Source organism: Gorilla gorilla, chromosome 1 (genome assembly GCF_029281585.2).
Source record: "Gorilla gorilla gorilla isolate KB3781 chromosome 1, NHGRI_mGorGor1-v2.1_pri, whole genome shotgun sequence".
NCBI classification, from domain to species: Eukaryota; Metazoa; Chordata; class Mammalia; order Primates; family Hominidae; genus Gorilla; species Gorilla gorilla.
The window spans coordinates 38,568,306-38,585,796 of NC_073224.2; the positions used below are offsets into that span (position 1 = coordinate 38,568,306).

The 17,491-nt window shown below is 35.1% G+C and overlaps 1 protein-coding gene across 20 annotated transcripts in view; it reads right to left on the bottom strand.

The window, feature by feature from the left end:
• Positions 1-228: 228 nt before the first annotated feature.
• Positions 229-17,491, bottom strand: part of ENAH (ENAH actin regulator) — a 159,570-nt gene continuing 142,307 nt past the window's right edge. For 11 of the 20 annotated variants that reach the window (XM_055372045.2, XM_019031085.4, XM_055372006.2 and 8 more), the window contains 5 exons: positions 15,330-15,396; positions 12,363-12,425; positions 8,375-8,453; positions 5,720-5,777; positions 229-5,185 (listed from right to left, as the gene is read on the bottom strand). In XM_055372045.2, coding sequence (XP_055228020.1) covers positions 5,148-5,185; positions 5,720-5,777; positions 8,375-8,453; positions 12,363-12,425; positions 15,330-15,396 — 305 coding nt within the window. In that variant the 3' untranslated portion in view covers positions 229-5,147. The remainder of the gene's footprint in view (positions 5,186-5,719; positions 5,778-8,374; positions 8,454-12,362; positions 12,426-15,329; positions 15,397-17,491) is intronic. The other 9 variants (XM_055372062.2, XM_055372042.2, XM_063708417.1 and 6 more) reach the window with 1 other exon arrangement.

Sequence of the window (17,491 nt, forward strand, 5' to 3'; positions counted from 1 at the left end):
TTGGGGCTTCATCTTTGATTTTTTGTGCATGTTAATCTGCAAATACTCAAGGCCTACTATGTGCTTTAAATGATACTAACACTTCCGTTTAGAAGGTTGTGTGCATCACAGGGTATCTGTAACGGAGACAGTCCTATTTCCCTTTCTCAATTTTCAGATGTATCGATTCCTTCAGATTTCAACAGAAATAACCAATAAATGTGGCAGACATTCTTACAACATCCTAAGTCATTATGACAGTCATTTATTTATCCTTTTACAATGCTTCTGTTACTTTATAAAGAAAACTATTTAGAAAGACAAATTTACAGTTAATTCTTTAGCAGTTGTCAAATGTGTCTCCTCACCAAAAGATTTTACTCTTATGTGACTTGACCATTAGTATCCCACAAATAATTTATCCTAGAACTCCATTTATTTATGTTGATGGTGAGTATCTGTAACCATCCTAAATTTACTGCATTAATATTTTACTTTTCTTTCTAATCAATTTTAGGTTTTAATTTGAAGGTTTCATCTTTCCAGTATTGATATTTTATAAAATCTTGATGTCTCAAAAATTATCGAGAGATAACTTTAAAGGGGAACACACCAAATAATCCACAGCTTTTGATGTTGGGAACAGAAAAACCTGCATCACAGACCTCCAACAGTTCTTGGCTTCTATAAACGGCCTTTCTTGAGGGGTTACTGACTTCAGCTGCTTAGTCAAATCTACAAATCCTCAAAAGAAAACTCTTCTTTAAGTAATTGTCCTCTACTATGTCTTTACGTAGCCAAAGCTACCTACATCAATTTCATTCCTTCAGAGTCATGGAGATTCCTTATAAATACCTGTATGTCAAGTTTTGACTTTAAAAATATTAAATGGCTTTCAGTGAAAAGGCAGAGGTATTAAACATCAGTAATTTCAATATACTAGGATCCTTTTCTCATTCCTTAGAGCTTTGGAGAGATGTACAGATATGAACTCATCTTTCTATTAAAAACAAAAGTGGTGCTACCAGAAAAAGGTTTGGAGTTTGGAAGTGAATGAGAGTAAATGTCTTCAGGAAAGTGAATTTTATGATAGCTACGTAAAGGAATTAAGAGCTCCTGCAGAGTTCCTTTGCGATGTTTGCTTTATATAGTTACTTTTACGCTACTTATAATCGGTAGAATTTAAAGGGTAATGGTGTTATAAAATTATAATGGCCACACAGGAATTAAAGAGACCCTGTAGCATACCTTTGCACACTGTGCTTCATAGGGTAACACTACTTAGAATTAAAAGGCCAATTCTTCACAATGGCACTGAAAGTATATATAAATTTACAAGAGACATAAAAGTTGTAGCTAGGTAAATTTAAAAGACTGTCATGTTACTTAACTCATTTTTGAATGACAAGTGACTTTTAATTTGTAGACAAAAATACTGACTTACATATGAAGAGAAGCAAGAACATGAGACAGGCTAGAGCAGAAAAAAAAAAAACAGCTAAAAATTTTACAACTGTAACTCTGTAATGGCTGCAAATGTTAGTGAATATTGGGAACACGCGGTCCACGAGAAGTGGAGAGGAGAATGGAGGGGGGGAAAGGGGGAAAATTTGGGTCTGGTCAAAGAAAAAAATACAAGGATTGTATTTTTGTATTTCTAATGAAGACATCAGAATTATAAAATGGAACTCAAAATTAATACTTTATAATAGAGAAAAAGTACTACTGCTTATATGTAGGTTTTAAGAAATCAGCATCATGTATAAACACTATACACATTTTGCTATACTTAAAATTCATTACTCAATAAGGCCCTTTACCACACAATGTCCTTTACCATGCAAACTACATAAAGGATAATTCTAACTGCATGAATGAGTTTTAAGTATCTGAACATGTTGCAGAACAAAATGGAATAAAAATTAAACACTTATCATCATCTTGACTATAAGAGGAAGTTACTGTGTCAAGGTGGGCAGAGAGAAAATAAGAAGAGGGAACACCCAACAGTTATTTCAAACAAAAAGTAGACACATCATCACATATTTCTTTTGTATACATTACTTAGTATTCACGACTTCTATGAAATCTGTAAAGAATAGTGACGTGACATGTAAACTTTTAAGTAGTAAAGTCTTGGACTTTAAAAGGTGTTTTTCACATCCAATATAACTTACTTTAAAACAAATTATTTCAGAAGATTATCTAAGTGTCACAAACAAGCAACATATATATACTGCAATTTTATTTCAATCGCACAAACGAAGTTAGTGTGTAGGAAACTTAAATGAAACAAATTTAAATGAAATAGTTACGGTAAAAATAGCAGAAAACTGAAAATTCTAAAAAGGAAGTACACCTAAAAGCATGAGAATTCAACATTCATTAGTGTTTCATCTTCAGTTTTGATTGACACTTGATGCTTGCACATTTTTAAACAAACTTTTAAATCATGATGACTATTCTGAAGAGATTTCAGCACCAGCACTAAGATTTGTACATTCAGTTTGTTTGCAATTGACTTGTGAGCCATTTACATAGTGGATAGTACAGACTTGTCACAGGTCAGATCACAGTGTTGAGGAAAGCAGTGCCTTCCTGTCATTAGAAAGGATCCCCTAAACTGTACTCAGCTTAAGACATCCAATGTACAAGAGCACAAAAACCATCATAATAATGTGGTTCCAAGGAACGTAGTTTTGATAAGGTAAATAACTTAGGCTTCTGTTTCCCATTTTAATTACTGAAATCTCTAATAATGACACAACTGTCATGTATGATAGCAAATGTATATAATAATTCATTCAGACTTCTTGGAAAGAACACATTTAGCAATCTGGGATGATGGAAAATATAGCATGATTCAACACTGTTTTTTTTTTTTTGTCAGTTTACACATACATCATGTTAATATTAGACCAAGGCACAAAACGTTTAGTGCATAAACCCAGTTTCTTTTAAGATTTAGCATTTTATTTTAGTCTCTTATCTTAGTTTGGACCACTTGTACCCAGTACTCTACCTACTACAGACTATTTAACTTACCCAACAAAATCAAAAGAGGTTGCTGACCAGATTTATAGGGGACATAACTGTTTATATTATCAAAGTGTTTGCATAACCAAAAGTACAATAATAAAGATGAAAATGCCTCCTATTTCTTTTAGAAAATAATACTTAATAAGCTTGCTGCATCTTTGATGTTTTTACTACTACTGCATGACAATGAATATCTGATAGAAAAAAGAAATGTATACTTGAATTATGATAGCTCATCCATCACAGTTTAATCTAAAAATGAAATTTCTACAGAAACAGGAACTATTTTGACAAAGAAAAAAAAAATCCCTCATCCAAACTTCTTTGTAGTGGTAAAGGCTGCAAATTTGCAGCGTTTAGAAAACTACACTATCAACAAGCTTTGCTTTATGGACTGAGATGTACAAAATCTAGAAAGCAGATGAAAGTGAATTATTTCAAAGTTTTAGTAAAACTTCTGATAATCAGAGTTCAAAGCAAATATGGCACATAACAACTCAAGCATAAATCAAGATGGAGAGCCTGGAGAGTTTCTTAAATTTTCCAAAAAGCTATCATTCCAACACGTAGGATTTCTCCCCTATTTTAACCTTACCAGTTTCAAAGGAAAGAAAAGGGAGTGGCTTCCATATAGACAGCACGTGCGCGAGAGCACACACACGCAGAGTGGCAGGCAGAGTGTCTAATTCCTTCTTCCCACCACCCAAGTCTCACTTTACTTATTAAAAGAAAACTGCAGAACTCCTCATTGGTTTTCCTTTACCTAATGATTTCTGTGACCTTAATTGCTGCCATCATTGTTATTTCTTGCATTTCAACATAACAAAATTCAAAAGCAGCTTCATTCAGGAACACGTATCTAAACACCTGTGTAACAGCGGGGGTACCTAGGTAATAATAACTGCCAAATTCAGTGATCAAACTTTTGAGTTCCACAGTTAAGATATTATGTGAAGCTCAGAATCATGTTTCAGACCATTGAAATTACTGGTTAAAATACAAATAGCTGAAGACATGATGTAAAAGATTAAGTACTTGGTTTTGTAACATATTTACCAATTAAAGTCACAAAATATTCCTCATTATTTATTCATGCAGGTAACTGAGAAAAAGATAGTGCAGAAATCAACTTTAAATAAAAAATTATTCCTCCCCTTCCTCCCACTCCCCTATACTCTACAAAATGTTTTCCCTGGGACTAGGCCTTGAAAAGGCCACTACATATTAGTGTGACATGCATTACTGTCTGCAATTAAAAAAGCTAACCTTGTGGTGATTGTAATTACATTATAAAAATGTCCACATGCATAAATCTAAAAAAGGTTGAAAACCTACAGTAAATCTACAATATAGTGTTTACATTTGACCACTGGTTTGTGTTATGTAGAAGTCATAGATTTGGTAAAGCATTGTAACAATTTAGGAAGGCATCTAAATCTTTAAGTTCTGGACAAATTTTATGTTTTAATCTACAAAATTGCATGAAGGCTAACTCGAGAAACTTCCTATCATTCTAAAATTCCTCAAGCTGAAGAAACATTTTTCGGACACTTTCTTATAAATATTACCCTTTGAAAGCACTTACAATTCCATTTGTTCCACATATTATGATCTTAACTTACATAGGGCTGATCTCAATTATTCATGGAATATCAAACATGATAGGAAGAACAAACCTGAGAGAAACATTACAATACAATAGCAAACTTGCTCAATTCTTTACCAGCACTCTCTGCAAAAAAACTTCCTAAGCCTTTCTCCTCTTTATTTTAGCAACGTATTGTGGAAAATGTGCGACTTTATCTTGATATGAAAATATTTCAATGCGTGGTGATCTTGTCTGATGGGTTTTAGTATTTTCTGCATAACTGTTACAGGAACTCTTAAATGATTCTCTTCCATTCTGTTGTAAAGGCCAGAAAAAAGCAGCAAACGGAGAGGGAAAGAGCTTATCACCAGAGTCATAATGTCTGAAGGCTTTCAGAGTAGGTTGGTTTTTCCCTCCTTCTGTTTGTCTCCATTTTCTTCTTACAGCTCATAAAATGTAGGGGTTTGCTGTTGTGAACAGTTGTTGTTTGTAGGATATTTTTCCTCCAGATTAAAGTCCTATCTCTCCTTAGTCTGTTCCTCTATGCAGTATTTGATTTGCTCAGTTCCTGCCTGATTGCTGGATGGAAAAGAACAAGTATTGAAAATAAATATAATGATAAAGTAAGATAAATGAGTGATTCATTCCTAAGAAATTTTAAGGATTGTGCTCAAACTCACAGTAATAAAAAGATTAACTTTGCATCTTTCATTGCACACATCTTTAATATTAGAAAGATGATACTAATTTCTATATATTTATTTTCTCCTTTTGTATACAAAATGAAAACACTGATTATGTGGGCTCAAAAACAAGAGGACACTGGGATAGGTGAGTAGAGGTAACCTAGAGAAAGATCTGTTCATGTGGTTTTCCATCTAAGAAAAGACAACACCTGAAATTTAGGGATATTGTTTAATCCCTATTTATAAAAATAATTTCCATTATATGAAGGAGAAACCTCCTCCCCAAAACCCTAATCCTAAAAGGGCAGGACTATGGAAGTCATTGCCCTCAACTAATCAGCTGGGTATTTCCTTATTTGCATTTTCTTAAAAATGGTCAATCTTAAACATTGTTTTATAGGAATAGTAAATTTGTCCAGACACTTACCATCAATGAGCTCTTCTTTTAGCTTTGTTAATTCTTTTCTCATTTCATCTAAAATGTCCTAAAATATTAGAGAAAAATACCAGAAATACAGAACAAAATTACCACTAAAGAGATTCTTACTCATATAAAATTTTAAGAATGTCATGAAATACGATGTGTAGTTTTTTTTGTTTCCAGAGCCACAATTCTATTTCTTGGAAGACTAGCCTTGGTGAATTTTGTTTTAATATTCTGCCCTTCCCAATCCTGGCTTATTCTAGCCTAGCAATATGTGAAATAGAATGCTTCCTAAAATTAAGATAATTACTCTGTCATCCAGTGAAACATAAGAGTCAGATAGTTTCTAGAAATGATAACAGCTGTGCTTTTAATCTAGTCCTCTGGGAACAGTCTGAGAGGTGATGCAAAGGAAGTTTAGAGGAGGAAGATATTACAGTAAACTGAACAACTGGCTCTTGGCAAATCTGTCCTTTTCTCTGAAGTATGTATGGAGATTTCTTAGGAATCACCATAGCTGCCAAACCATATTTCAAGGAGTCTAGGATTTCCCTGAAGGGACCTCAGGGATTGCCCTAATGGGTAGGCAGGAAGGTGGATGAGGCCCTGGTTGACCCATGCTGTCCAATACGGCAGGCACCAGTCATATGCAGCTGCTGAGCCCCTGAAATGAGGCTAATCTGAAATGAGATATGCTGTTAAGTGCGAAACACACACCAGATTTCAAAGATTTAGTATGATGAGAATAATGTAAAATAACTCGTTAGTAATTTATAAAAATTGACTACATATTAAAACATACTTTAAATAATTAAGTTTTAAAATTAATGTCCTTTTCTTTGTTTTGTATTTTTAAAATGCAGCTACAGCCAGGCACGGTGGCTCACGCCACTGCACTCCAGCCTCGGCGACAAAGCGAGGCTCTGTCTCAAAAAATAAATAAATAAATAAATAATGCAGCTACTAGAAACATTTTAAAATATATACGTAGCCCACATTATACTTCTATTTAGCTGTGGTGCTCTGGGCCCTCCTTCAAGAACTGCAGATTTGGCCAGATGTGGTGGCTCACACCTGTAATCCCAGCACTTTGGGAGGCCAAGGCAGGCGGATCACTTGAGGCTGGGAATTTGAGACCAGCCTGGCCAACATGGTGAAACCCTGTCTCTACAAAAACTACAAAAGTTAGCCGGGCGTGGTAGTGCACACCTGTAATCCCAGCTACTCAGGAGGCTGAGGCAGGAGAATCGCTTGAACCCGGGAGGTGGAGGCTGCAGTGACCCGAGATTGCACTACTGCACTCCAGCCTGGGCAGCAGAGTGAGACTCTGTCTCAAAAACAAAAAACAAAGAAATTAAAAAAACCCCTGCAGATTCAAGATCAGAGGTCCCATGACAAAGTGACACAATTTTAATGGGTGAAAAGTAACAGCTGTCCTTTGGAAGAATTAGTTTTGAATTGTGTGACTTTAACACTGAATACCCCAGGAAAAATTAAATTGCTCTGTTAAAGTTTATCTTTTGAAAAGCTTCTCATGTTTAAAATAAAACTATCAATTAGTTTGTCTTCATTTTAACAATGGAAAAGACTGAGACACAGAAGTTATTAAATAGACTCACAGATGCCCTGATCCAAATTACTCTTTACATCTCATCCCCCAAATCAAATCTATTCCTCTGTTATCCTCCAATTCTTCATATGACCAAGACCTGACCATGTTTTGAAGTGTGTGGAAGTGCTCTATTTTAAAACATTTTTCAAGAAAGCCATATTCAATACACAGCAAAACAAGGGCTTGATTTTCAATGACCACGTGCTCCCCTTTAAAATTATATAACTCAATTTAACTTTTCCAATAGCTTTGCAGTATGAAAATTCAGTTTATCTAAAAAATGTATTTCACCTCTTCTGTGAATAAGGTATTTTAAATCACAATCTTATCACTTACTACTTTTTCCTGAGTACATAGGTATTAACTATAAGGCATATGAATCCAAATGTGGACAGTATCTTTTTCTTTTTTATAAAATTGAGATAACTGTACACATTTGTTTTGTTACCTAACACAGGCAACTGTTCACAATTTACTATTAAGCATACTAAATTATGATCCCTTGAAGCCTACAGAGCCTCTACTCCACCCACTATACATTTGTATACTTCCACAATATTTTCTTTAAATAAATTCCTGGAATTCGTATCACGGAGTTCAAGGTAAGACATTTATTTTTCAGGCTTTTGATTCTGTTTTTCCAAACTGCTTTTTAGAAAGCAGAAGTATAGAAGAGTGCCTATTTCCTTGCACTCTTGCCAAAATCAGATTTGTTGGGTTCAATTTTGCCAATACAGTCACTGAAAAGTAAAAGCCCATTGTTTTCTTTACAACTGCATACCATGCACTTACATTTACACCTTATGCTGTTATCACTGAACCACAGCCCCACCCCTCCACTACCTCTGGACCTTCATGCAAACTCAATGAACCGGAAGTGTAGATTTGAAAAAATACAGTACTACTAATGCCACTGTTTAATTTGTGTAACAATAGCTCTATCTCTTTCTAAGTACATTCAGGATCCATGTCAAAGATATGCATATGGGATATTTTTTTAAAAAGAAACAAGTACAAATAAAGGAAAGCTGCCACTGAGCACCCACCTGCTTCAGCCTGTCATAGTCAAGTCCTTCCGTCTGGACTCCATTGGCACTGGGCTGTGATAAGGGTGTGGATTTTGGTCTGTATAAATGAGATTTCCAGGACAGGTAAACAACATTCTTAATACTTAATGAGTTCATAAATAACTGCAAATTTACCAACCCAACACCGGATTTAAATACATTTCTTTAAAAATGCCATTTTCTTAAAAAATTATCAAAATTGTAGGGCTGATTAGAACATAAAACAAAATTTTTTCACTTTTCTCAGTATTTCTTATTTATAAAGGAACTAGAAAAAGGTGACAAGATGGTGAGACTTCTTCAGAAAAGAGTAGAAGACGGTATTCTTTGGGCATGAGGTAACCAGGTAACGTGGCACGTTGACCAAGACAGTGATGAAGAGGCCAGCTGAAACATCTGAGGCTCAAATAACACAATCTTGTTTTGTCTTTCTTTTGAACTTTTACATTATCTACTTAAATACCTGGGCAAACCAGTGAAAGGAGAAACATAAAGACTTGAATGTTTTACACTAACATAAATCAGCTTACAAAGCTGATGCCTTGGATTGCAGGAAGAAAACATTTTTAGTGAGCATGATTTGCTTTATACATATTATTCCATTTCAAGCATCAAAATAAAAAATGTTTTAAAAATGTTTATTAGATTAGACTATGTGACTATTTCCTTGTGAAATTTTTATGGAGACGTCATTTGAATGGTGTGTTTCAGGCTAACTACTTCCATAAATTTATTTTATTAAATAAAAAGGAAATGCCAGACAGAAGCAGATTGTCAATTATTATTGCACTTTCAAAAGTTTAGTTTCTATTATAATTCTTAATAAGTCAATGATTAGGTATATTTTAAACAAGTTTCAACACCAAATAAACCAGTCATGGCGCCCTCTCCAAGTCCGGCAATAAAAGAGTCCTCAGTGGAAAACCTAGAGTTTTAAATGGGCACTCCTCTGGGTTCTGGTTTAGTCTAGTAAGTGCCCTCCTTTATGAGCCACAAATAAATGCAATTTAAAACCATCAGGCAAATCATATATTCCCAATTTTGCAGAGTACCAATGTTAGCAATCTGAAGCAAGACCCAAAAGGCATAATAAATTTTTCAAAGTTATAATTTATAATTCTTATAAGACATAAAATACTTTAAACCCATAGGCATGGTTCCTGAAGATTAAACACTGAGTTAATCTGCTTTTTGTTGTTGTTCTTGCTGCTGTTTATGAGATGCAGTCTTGCTGTGTCTCCCAGGCTGGAGTGCAGTGGTGCGATCTTGGCTCACTGCAACCTCCGCCTCCCGGGTTCAAGTGATTCTCCTGCCTCAGCCTCTGGAGTAGCTGGGATTACAGGTGCACCACAACGCCTGGCTAATTTTTTTGTATTCTGAGTAGAGATGGGGTTTCACCATGTTAGCCAGGCTGGTCTCAAACTCCTGACTTCATGATTTGCCCACTTCAGCCTCCCAAATTGCTGGGTGTAGGTGTGAGCCACCACGCCCAGCCTGTTAATCTGCTTTACTATCAAAACGTATTACTGCTTAAAAGACTGTTAGGAAGCAAGTCGTCCAATTTTACTTTATTAGGTATCTGCTTATATGAATAGGGGGAAAGAATAACTTCCAGAAAATTTCATTCAATAAGCACTGAGCTAGGCACTGTAGGGAATAATATTTATATGAAATATTTCCTTTCCTCTTGTGAGGCTACACCTTCTTACTTTGCTAGGGAAGACTACTAAATTCCAAGGTCACTTAAGATTTACTTAGATCCATAAAATGCAGAGTCACGTCTAGCAAATATTCTTAAAGTTTAGGATGTTATTTCATATACTCACTCATGCTACCTATTCCTGTTCTCTAGAATTAAACTATAATTCATACTCTGCTTTTCTTTTACATTTCCCATTTAAGTGGCCCATTTAGCTAGTTATTTTCTCAAGTTATATAATGAATACCTCTGAAATTCACATGAACTACAGCCTGCTATTTAATTGGGCAAGTATGTTATGAATATATCCATATTTACTAGGCAACGCAAAAAAATATCATTATGTAATAAACAATTGTGGAAACATGCAAATTTTTAAAAATTTAATTCATGCTAACATGCAATCCATCACCACCACCACCACCATGATAATTAACTAAAGGGGGGAACTTTTCATACTGAAGGAAAGATGTAATCACCACTTTTTTTCTTAACTTTTACCAAAAAAGTTTATCAATAACATTATCCCAGGGGGTACTATGTGTGAAAGCAGCAAGATAACTGAGCAGATTTACTACATTTAAAAAATATATATATTTTTGGACACAGGGTCTCATTTCACCCAGGCTGCAGTGTGCATGATCTCAGCTCACCGCAGCCTTGACCTCCTGGGCTCAAGTCTTCTTCCCACCTTAGCCTCCCACAGGCACATGCAACCATGCCCAGCTAATTTTTGTATGTTTTGTAGGGACAGGGTTTAACCACATTGCCTAGGCTAGTCTCAAACTCCTGGACTCAAGTGATCCTCCTGCCTCGGCTTCCCAAAGTGCTGGGATTATAGGCATGAGCCATGGCACCCAGCCTTAAAAATCTCATTGTTAAATGCTATTTTTCTATGTACTAGCAAATTTTCTAAAGAAATCTTTTGGCCAAAACAAACCTCAAAAAAAAAAAAAAAAAAGAAAAGAAAAAACTATTTCACTACTGGAATATAAACATTTTGTGAAGATTTAACTGGCTGACAAAATTAACTTGTCAAGTATTTTGATCATTAATAGCATAAAAATAATTTTAGCAAGTAAGAATTTGGCCAGAGTCTGCTTACAGAACTCCCAACTCACTGCAATAGACATCCACAATGAACACCACTTAATTCATATTCCCAGTGAACTTAATGCATATTTTTTAAAAAAATAGATGTGTAAAATAACATAAATATATTTCAGTTATTTCTAACCTATGGGTTTTCATCATAACTGATCACAAAATGAGGGTTTCTCAGGTTTTCATTTCACTTTTTTTTTTTTTCCTAAAAGAGGGTCTCACTCTGTCACCCCGGCTAGGGTGTGATCATGGCTCACTGCAGCCTCTAACTCCTATGCACAAGATATCCTCCTGTCTTAGCCTCCTGAGTAGCTGGGACTATAGGCACAAGCCACCAGGCCCAGCTAATTTTTTTTATTTTTTGTAAAGATGGGGTCTCGCTATGTTTCCCAGGCTGGTCTTGAACTCCGGGCCCCAAATGATCCTCCAGCCTTGGCCTCCCAAGGTGCTGAAACTATAGGTGTGAACCACCAGGTGCTGGGTCAGTTTTTATTTTTTTAAGATGAGAGCGTTGCCTTTAAACATCTGCCTATAAAATGACTGTACTACTATATTTAAGTCCCTATTCTGTCAAATTAATTGTGTAAGTAACTGAAAAGCATTGCAGGATTATTTTTAGCTGTCAATTTTTTTAATTAAGAAAAAACTAGTTCTTAAGTCTTCTTAATTAAAAAATGGTATAATAGGGCTCATCCTAGAAAACAATCTACTCAGGGTGTTAGATGTTAAACTGTCCAAGATAATTTACTACAAAGTATCTAGGAAACAGAGATTTTCCTCAAATAATCAATTATCCACAACCATGGCTTTAATATTAGTCCATGTTCCAGTAACAGATGGAAAAGGATCTTCTATTCAACTTTTTTGAAACCTTGTCTTATAATCATAAGGCGAACAGCCTTTAAAAGAAAACGCTTAAGCTACAAATGGCCTAGATAATACATGTGGCCTTAGATTCCCAGTCTAGTATTTCTAGTATGTTTACCATTTGTATTTATCCTTGAATCCAACTGTGAAGTGATGGCAGAATTTTTAAAAGGTATTCAAAATAAAGAAAAAAAAATCTCCCTTGTGGTGATTACCAATCCAGGTAGAAAAAGCTCAGCCCTATCCTGAACATGTTATTTAAAAGTCTCAAATCACAACGTCACAGCAGGATGATACCTGTGTAATGAATCATAGGACCTGTTGTCAAAAACAATCTGATTTTTCCTTGGAGAATCCCGTCTATGAAGGGGAAAACCATTGAAAGGGATACACAATAGAACTTTAAAAAATAATTCTCATTATGTTACTGTTTTATAGGTTGTTAATAGCAAACAAAACAAGAATTGAGTCTATTAACCTTAAAATAACCAATTTTTCCCCAATAAAAAAGATATTTTAAGATTACTTTTAGTTATGTGAAGATACCAGTTACAGAAAATTTTAAAAATCATTACACAATGGCTACTTTTTATATAGGTTGTAGGCACAGTAAGTATATAAAAGTATACAAAATTAACTCTTCTCAGGAGGCATGTAAAGGACTAGTTTTCCCATCTTGAATACAAGATCTGTAAGGTCTTAATAACCACAGATGAATGCACCAACTTCCCAAATATAATCCAGTCATAGTTTAAAGCATTTTTAACCAAACAGTCTTGCTTTTACTCTGACATCTTCACTTAACAAATACAGCAATATGCAATATCTCATGCATATTATGGGACATTAATCCATCTTACCACTAACGTAATTTTGACAAAGCTATTCCAAAGAGAAATGGGCACCTTTACTACAATGCAAGGGTAAGACATACTTAAAGCAGCTAATACACTTGCTTTCCGAAGGAACAGGAGAGATAACTTAGGAAGAAAAGCAATATAGTTCTTACTCTTTTAAACATATTTTAAAAATCCTTTATGGTTTAAAACAGCTTTTGGTGAAATTTTAAAACCTATATATCAGTAGTTGGATCAAATCTATCAAAAGATATATGAGTGGTCAGGAAATAATCAGGAGTTCCAGAATTTCTATTTTGGGAAAGGGGAGGAAAACCACCTAACAGAATTGGAACATGATTATGGTGCACTACTGGATATTAAGAATCAAGATTCAACTCATCTATATAAAATTATTTTCAAAATGGTGACCTTTAGAGCACTTATTAAATTTCCAAGTCTGAAAAAAAAATCTTTTTTTCCCTACCCTGGAATTAGGAAAAATAAAAAAATCTTTCAAAGAACAACTTTTCCTTTACTAAATGGACCAAATACATCAAAGAATGTATTCCATTTGGAGAACCTCATCCATGTCCCTTCTAAGACATGACTTCTGCCATCAACGTAGGCTTAGCTTTTAGTTCACTGTGAAATGCAGATCAATGAAGCATGATGAAGAGAAAGGACAAATGACACATGACAGGTCTGCAGACTGGAGTGCAATAGCGCGATATCAGCTCACTGCAACCTCCGTCTCCCAGGTTCAAGTGATTCTTGTGTCTCAGCCTCCCAAGTAGCTGGCATCGCAGGTGTGCGCCACCATGCCCAGCTAATTTTTGTATTTTTAGTAGAGATGGGGTTTCATCATGTTAGCCAAGCTGGTCTCAAATTCATGACCTCAAGTGATCTACCCACCTCAGCCTCCCAAAGTGCTGGGATTACAGGCATGAGCCACCACGCCTAGCCAGCTCCTTGTTATGGGCTTAATAAATCAGCACTTCATAATGTGCTACTGAAGAAAATCCGTAACTAGTAGAGATGTGTTAGAAGGCCATCTCAGTTAGGAGTCTGAGAAACATAAATGTGCAATTTTTCTACTCTACTGAAAACACATGTCCACCAAAAGCAATTCCCCCTTTCTTCTAAAGTAAAATATGATCATCTTTCAATCACTTAGAAACTAACAGCTTTTATACATTCCAAAAGGCCTAGTTTCTTTGTGGAGCTTAAACAATTGTGTCACTACCAAATCTTCTTTCCTACTAGCAGAAAGAACCACATAGAAAGCCAAATCCAAATTCAGACTTAGACTAACACAGAACAAGTCTGTGATAATATAAAGTCTATCCCTGTACTTATCTTTATTAGGTTTCTATAATTAGAGTCAAGTTGCTTTTTACGAGACAAAAATAAGGCAAATAGCTCAGAAAGAAAAGACAAAATACCTTTTAGTTTCTAAATACATACTTTTTTTTTTTCTGGGAAAAATACAAGTCCTTTAAACTGTCTCATAAACCAAGAAAAGGTTTCATCTATGTTCAGAAGCTGTGATATAAATTTAGTCATGAAAATAAAGTATGCCTAGCTAAAGGAAGAACAAATTTGCCTAAATATGCCCACATGTACTTGTAGAAACAAGTATTAACTAGCCTTGTTTCTGGATACTATCTTTTCTAACTTGATTACACTTACAAGTTTCAAATGAGATAGGGAAATACATGTTTCTACTTTACAAATTCAAAGATGTATGTTTTATTTTGCTCTCTTTTCTCTCCAGCTGATATTCAGGTTTAAAAAAGGCTCCAAAAATTATATATATACATATATATATATAAAATCTATGTTATTGGGACTAATGGGGAAATGTGACTATATACTATAGTAGATAATATTATTGTTTAATGTTAAATTTCTTGAGAGTAATAATGGTACTGTGGTTACATAGCAGATGTCCTGGTTCTTCCAAAAAACACTGAAGTATTTAGGGTGAAACAGTTCTTATTTGTGAATTGCTTTCAAACTAATCAGAGGGGGAAAAAGTATGGATAGGTAGATAGTTAAGACAAGTGGGGCAAAATGTTGACAACTGTTAAACCTAGGAAATGGGTATACGCATATTCACTGTACTATCCTTTTAATTTTTCTGTAGTTTTGAATTTTTCAAAATACAAATTGGGAAAGACAAAGCTATCTTAAAATCTCAGATCATCTGGTTAATAAATGTAGGGTAGAATTTATCAATCACTAGTAATTGTAAATGAGTAATATATAATGAGGCTTGGTGGTTGTCCAATACTAGGAGGATCACGAGAGTTTTATGGGCTCCTCTGTATAATTTCTTACCATTCAATTTTTTTCTACACTAAGAATGCATTAATTTCTTTTTTTATACAAATAAAATATAAAACTTAGAGAAAAAAATTGATACCTGGAGATAACAGGTGACTTGCTGCCATTCATTGTATTTGTTCTTTCCCAAGGTTTTCTGGTCGGTTCTTTAAAAATAAAAAACAAAAGCTATTAAATATATGCTTCCAGAGTTATTATAAAACAAATAACAAAATACTGAATCTCATTATACCTGTTTACATAGTAGTAATATAAATAAAAATTTAAATTCTAAACTGTAATTGAAATCTGTAAGGACTCTAATTTGCACAATGCCAGACCTTAAAATGAGAAGAAATTATAAGCTAGTACAGTAAGTTTCCAAGGAAAACTTACATTGTTAAGTCTAAAATATTATGATTCTATAACCTGGATAGTAAGGAGTTTCTCTAATAAAGAAAGGACAGTAAGAATAAAGTAGGATAATTTTAAAATTAGGATAGTTCAATTAATTAAAATGGAATAGTACTACCGACACTGTTTTAAATTATTTTTAGTGCCAATGATAAAAACAGTAAGTATAACTTATAATATGTTCATGTATTTCAACATTTAATCTAAATCCAAATAGTCCCTCTTGGGGAAAAAAATAGGAACAACTCAAAATAAATATCAGAATCCTGAAATTCTATTGTACTTCCTTGATTCTTAAACAATTAATTCTTGGGCCTTAGCCGATTATTCCAGTTAAATATAAACAAGCTCGCTCTAAGCTCTTATTACAAAAGACACTATGTAGTCAGTGACTCACTAGTTGGCTGTCTATTGTGCTTGAATTGTTTTTCTAATCTGGGCTGACTCACTGATGCTGTCACTGGCCTCACTACATAACTGGGTAAAATCAGAAGTGGAATCTTCTCATGGAGGAAAGAATTTGGGCCACAGGAGAATGAAGTCTATTCATGAATTGTGATCTCATTGTATAGTTTTAACTAAAACTGCTCTGAGTTCCAATGCAGCTCCTCAACTGGCTTTTGCACATTCTCAGGTAGCTTACGGTCTCTTCAAAGTACACTTAACGCAAAAATAAACGCACACTCTTCCATGAAGCCCTGCTTTTGGTTCTGGATTTCTTGTTGCATGAAGGCATTAGATGTGAAACCTTAAAGTCATTATTGATCTTGCTTTACTCCTCATCAACCAAATTCCTTCGTTTTTATATTCCTTCTTTTGTATTCTAACAGCTAACACAGTCTCTCAATGACCGCCACAGTGGTGTCAGGTTCCACACTTCACCAGGAAGATCAAATAATCGGATGGGGTTTGGGACAGGCCGAATCAGAAACATATCCAAGTGACACCAGCCCAAGCAGGTGAAAAAAGGGAAGTCCTGAATGAAACTGAGGGACACCGGGACAGGGAAGGGAACGGTCATCGGACACTGTCACTAAAGAGGAGGCGGGTGGAAGGATGAGGGAGTAATTCCAAAGTGGTTAAGATGTAGCAAGTGCTACCTTTTAACAGCTGGCTGAGGTCCTTTCTCAATCAGCCAAACCAGAACTATCTTTTAGTCTTAAAAGGGCTCATCTGGTTCAGCTGGCCCTGTGGAAGCTGAGAAGCAAGGGCCTCCTCTCGCTAAGGAGCTCGGGTGTGTTTCAGGAGGGGCAAGGCTGGGTTCCCTTCAGAGGATCTTTACTGGCATGCGTATAGAGCTTCCTAATTGGTCTGCCTATCTCAATCCTCCCTAGTTTCAATGGGAAAACCACAAGTGCCATTTTAATGTGCCTCAAACTGTTTCAGTGGATTAAATGTCCACTGAACTCAGTACTTGCAGGATAAAGTCTAAACTCTTGATAATTTTATAAAAGGCTCTCAACATTTTTGTTTCTAACTCATATTTTCAACCTTTTCCCTACAATACTCCTCAAAAAGAATTCCCCATTCTAGTCTATTTCCTATTTCCTAATCTCTTCTTGCTCATCTCCAACTCCATACCTTGCTCATGCTATACTTACATCCTGAAATATCACACCTTCCCTCACTTTCAGCCAAACTAAATACTCTTCAAGGAATACTAAGATGTCACTTTTCTCTACAAAGATGACTCAGGTGACTCGTATGTGTCATTTCCTCCCTCTGTGACACACTACTTAGTATTCAACAAGTGGTTGTAAAAAGGTTAACTTCACACCTGTGTGTCTCATCTTCCCAGCTGTACCATGAGTTTTTTTGGGCTTACGACCTGTACCTTTCACTTCAGGT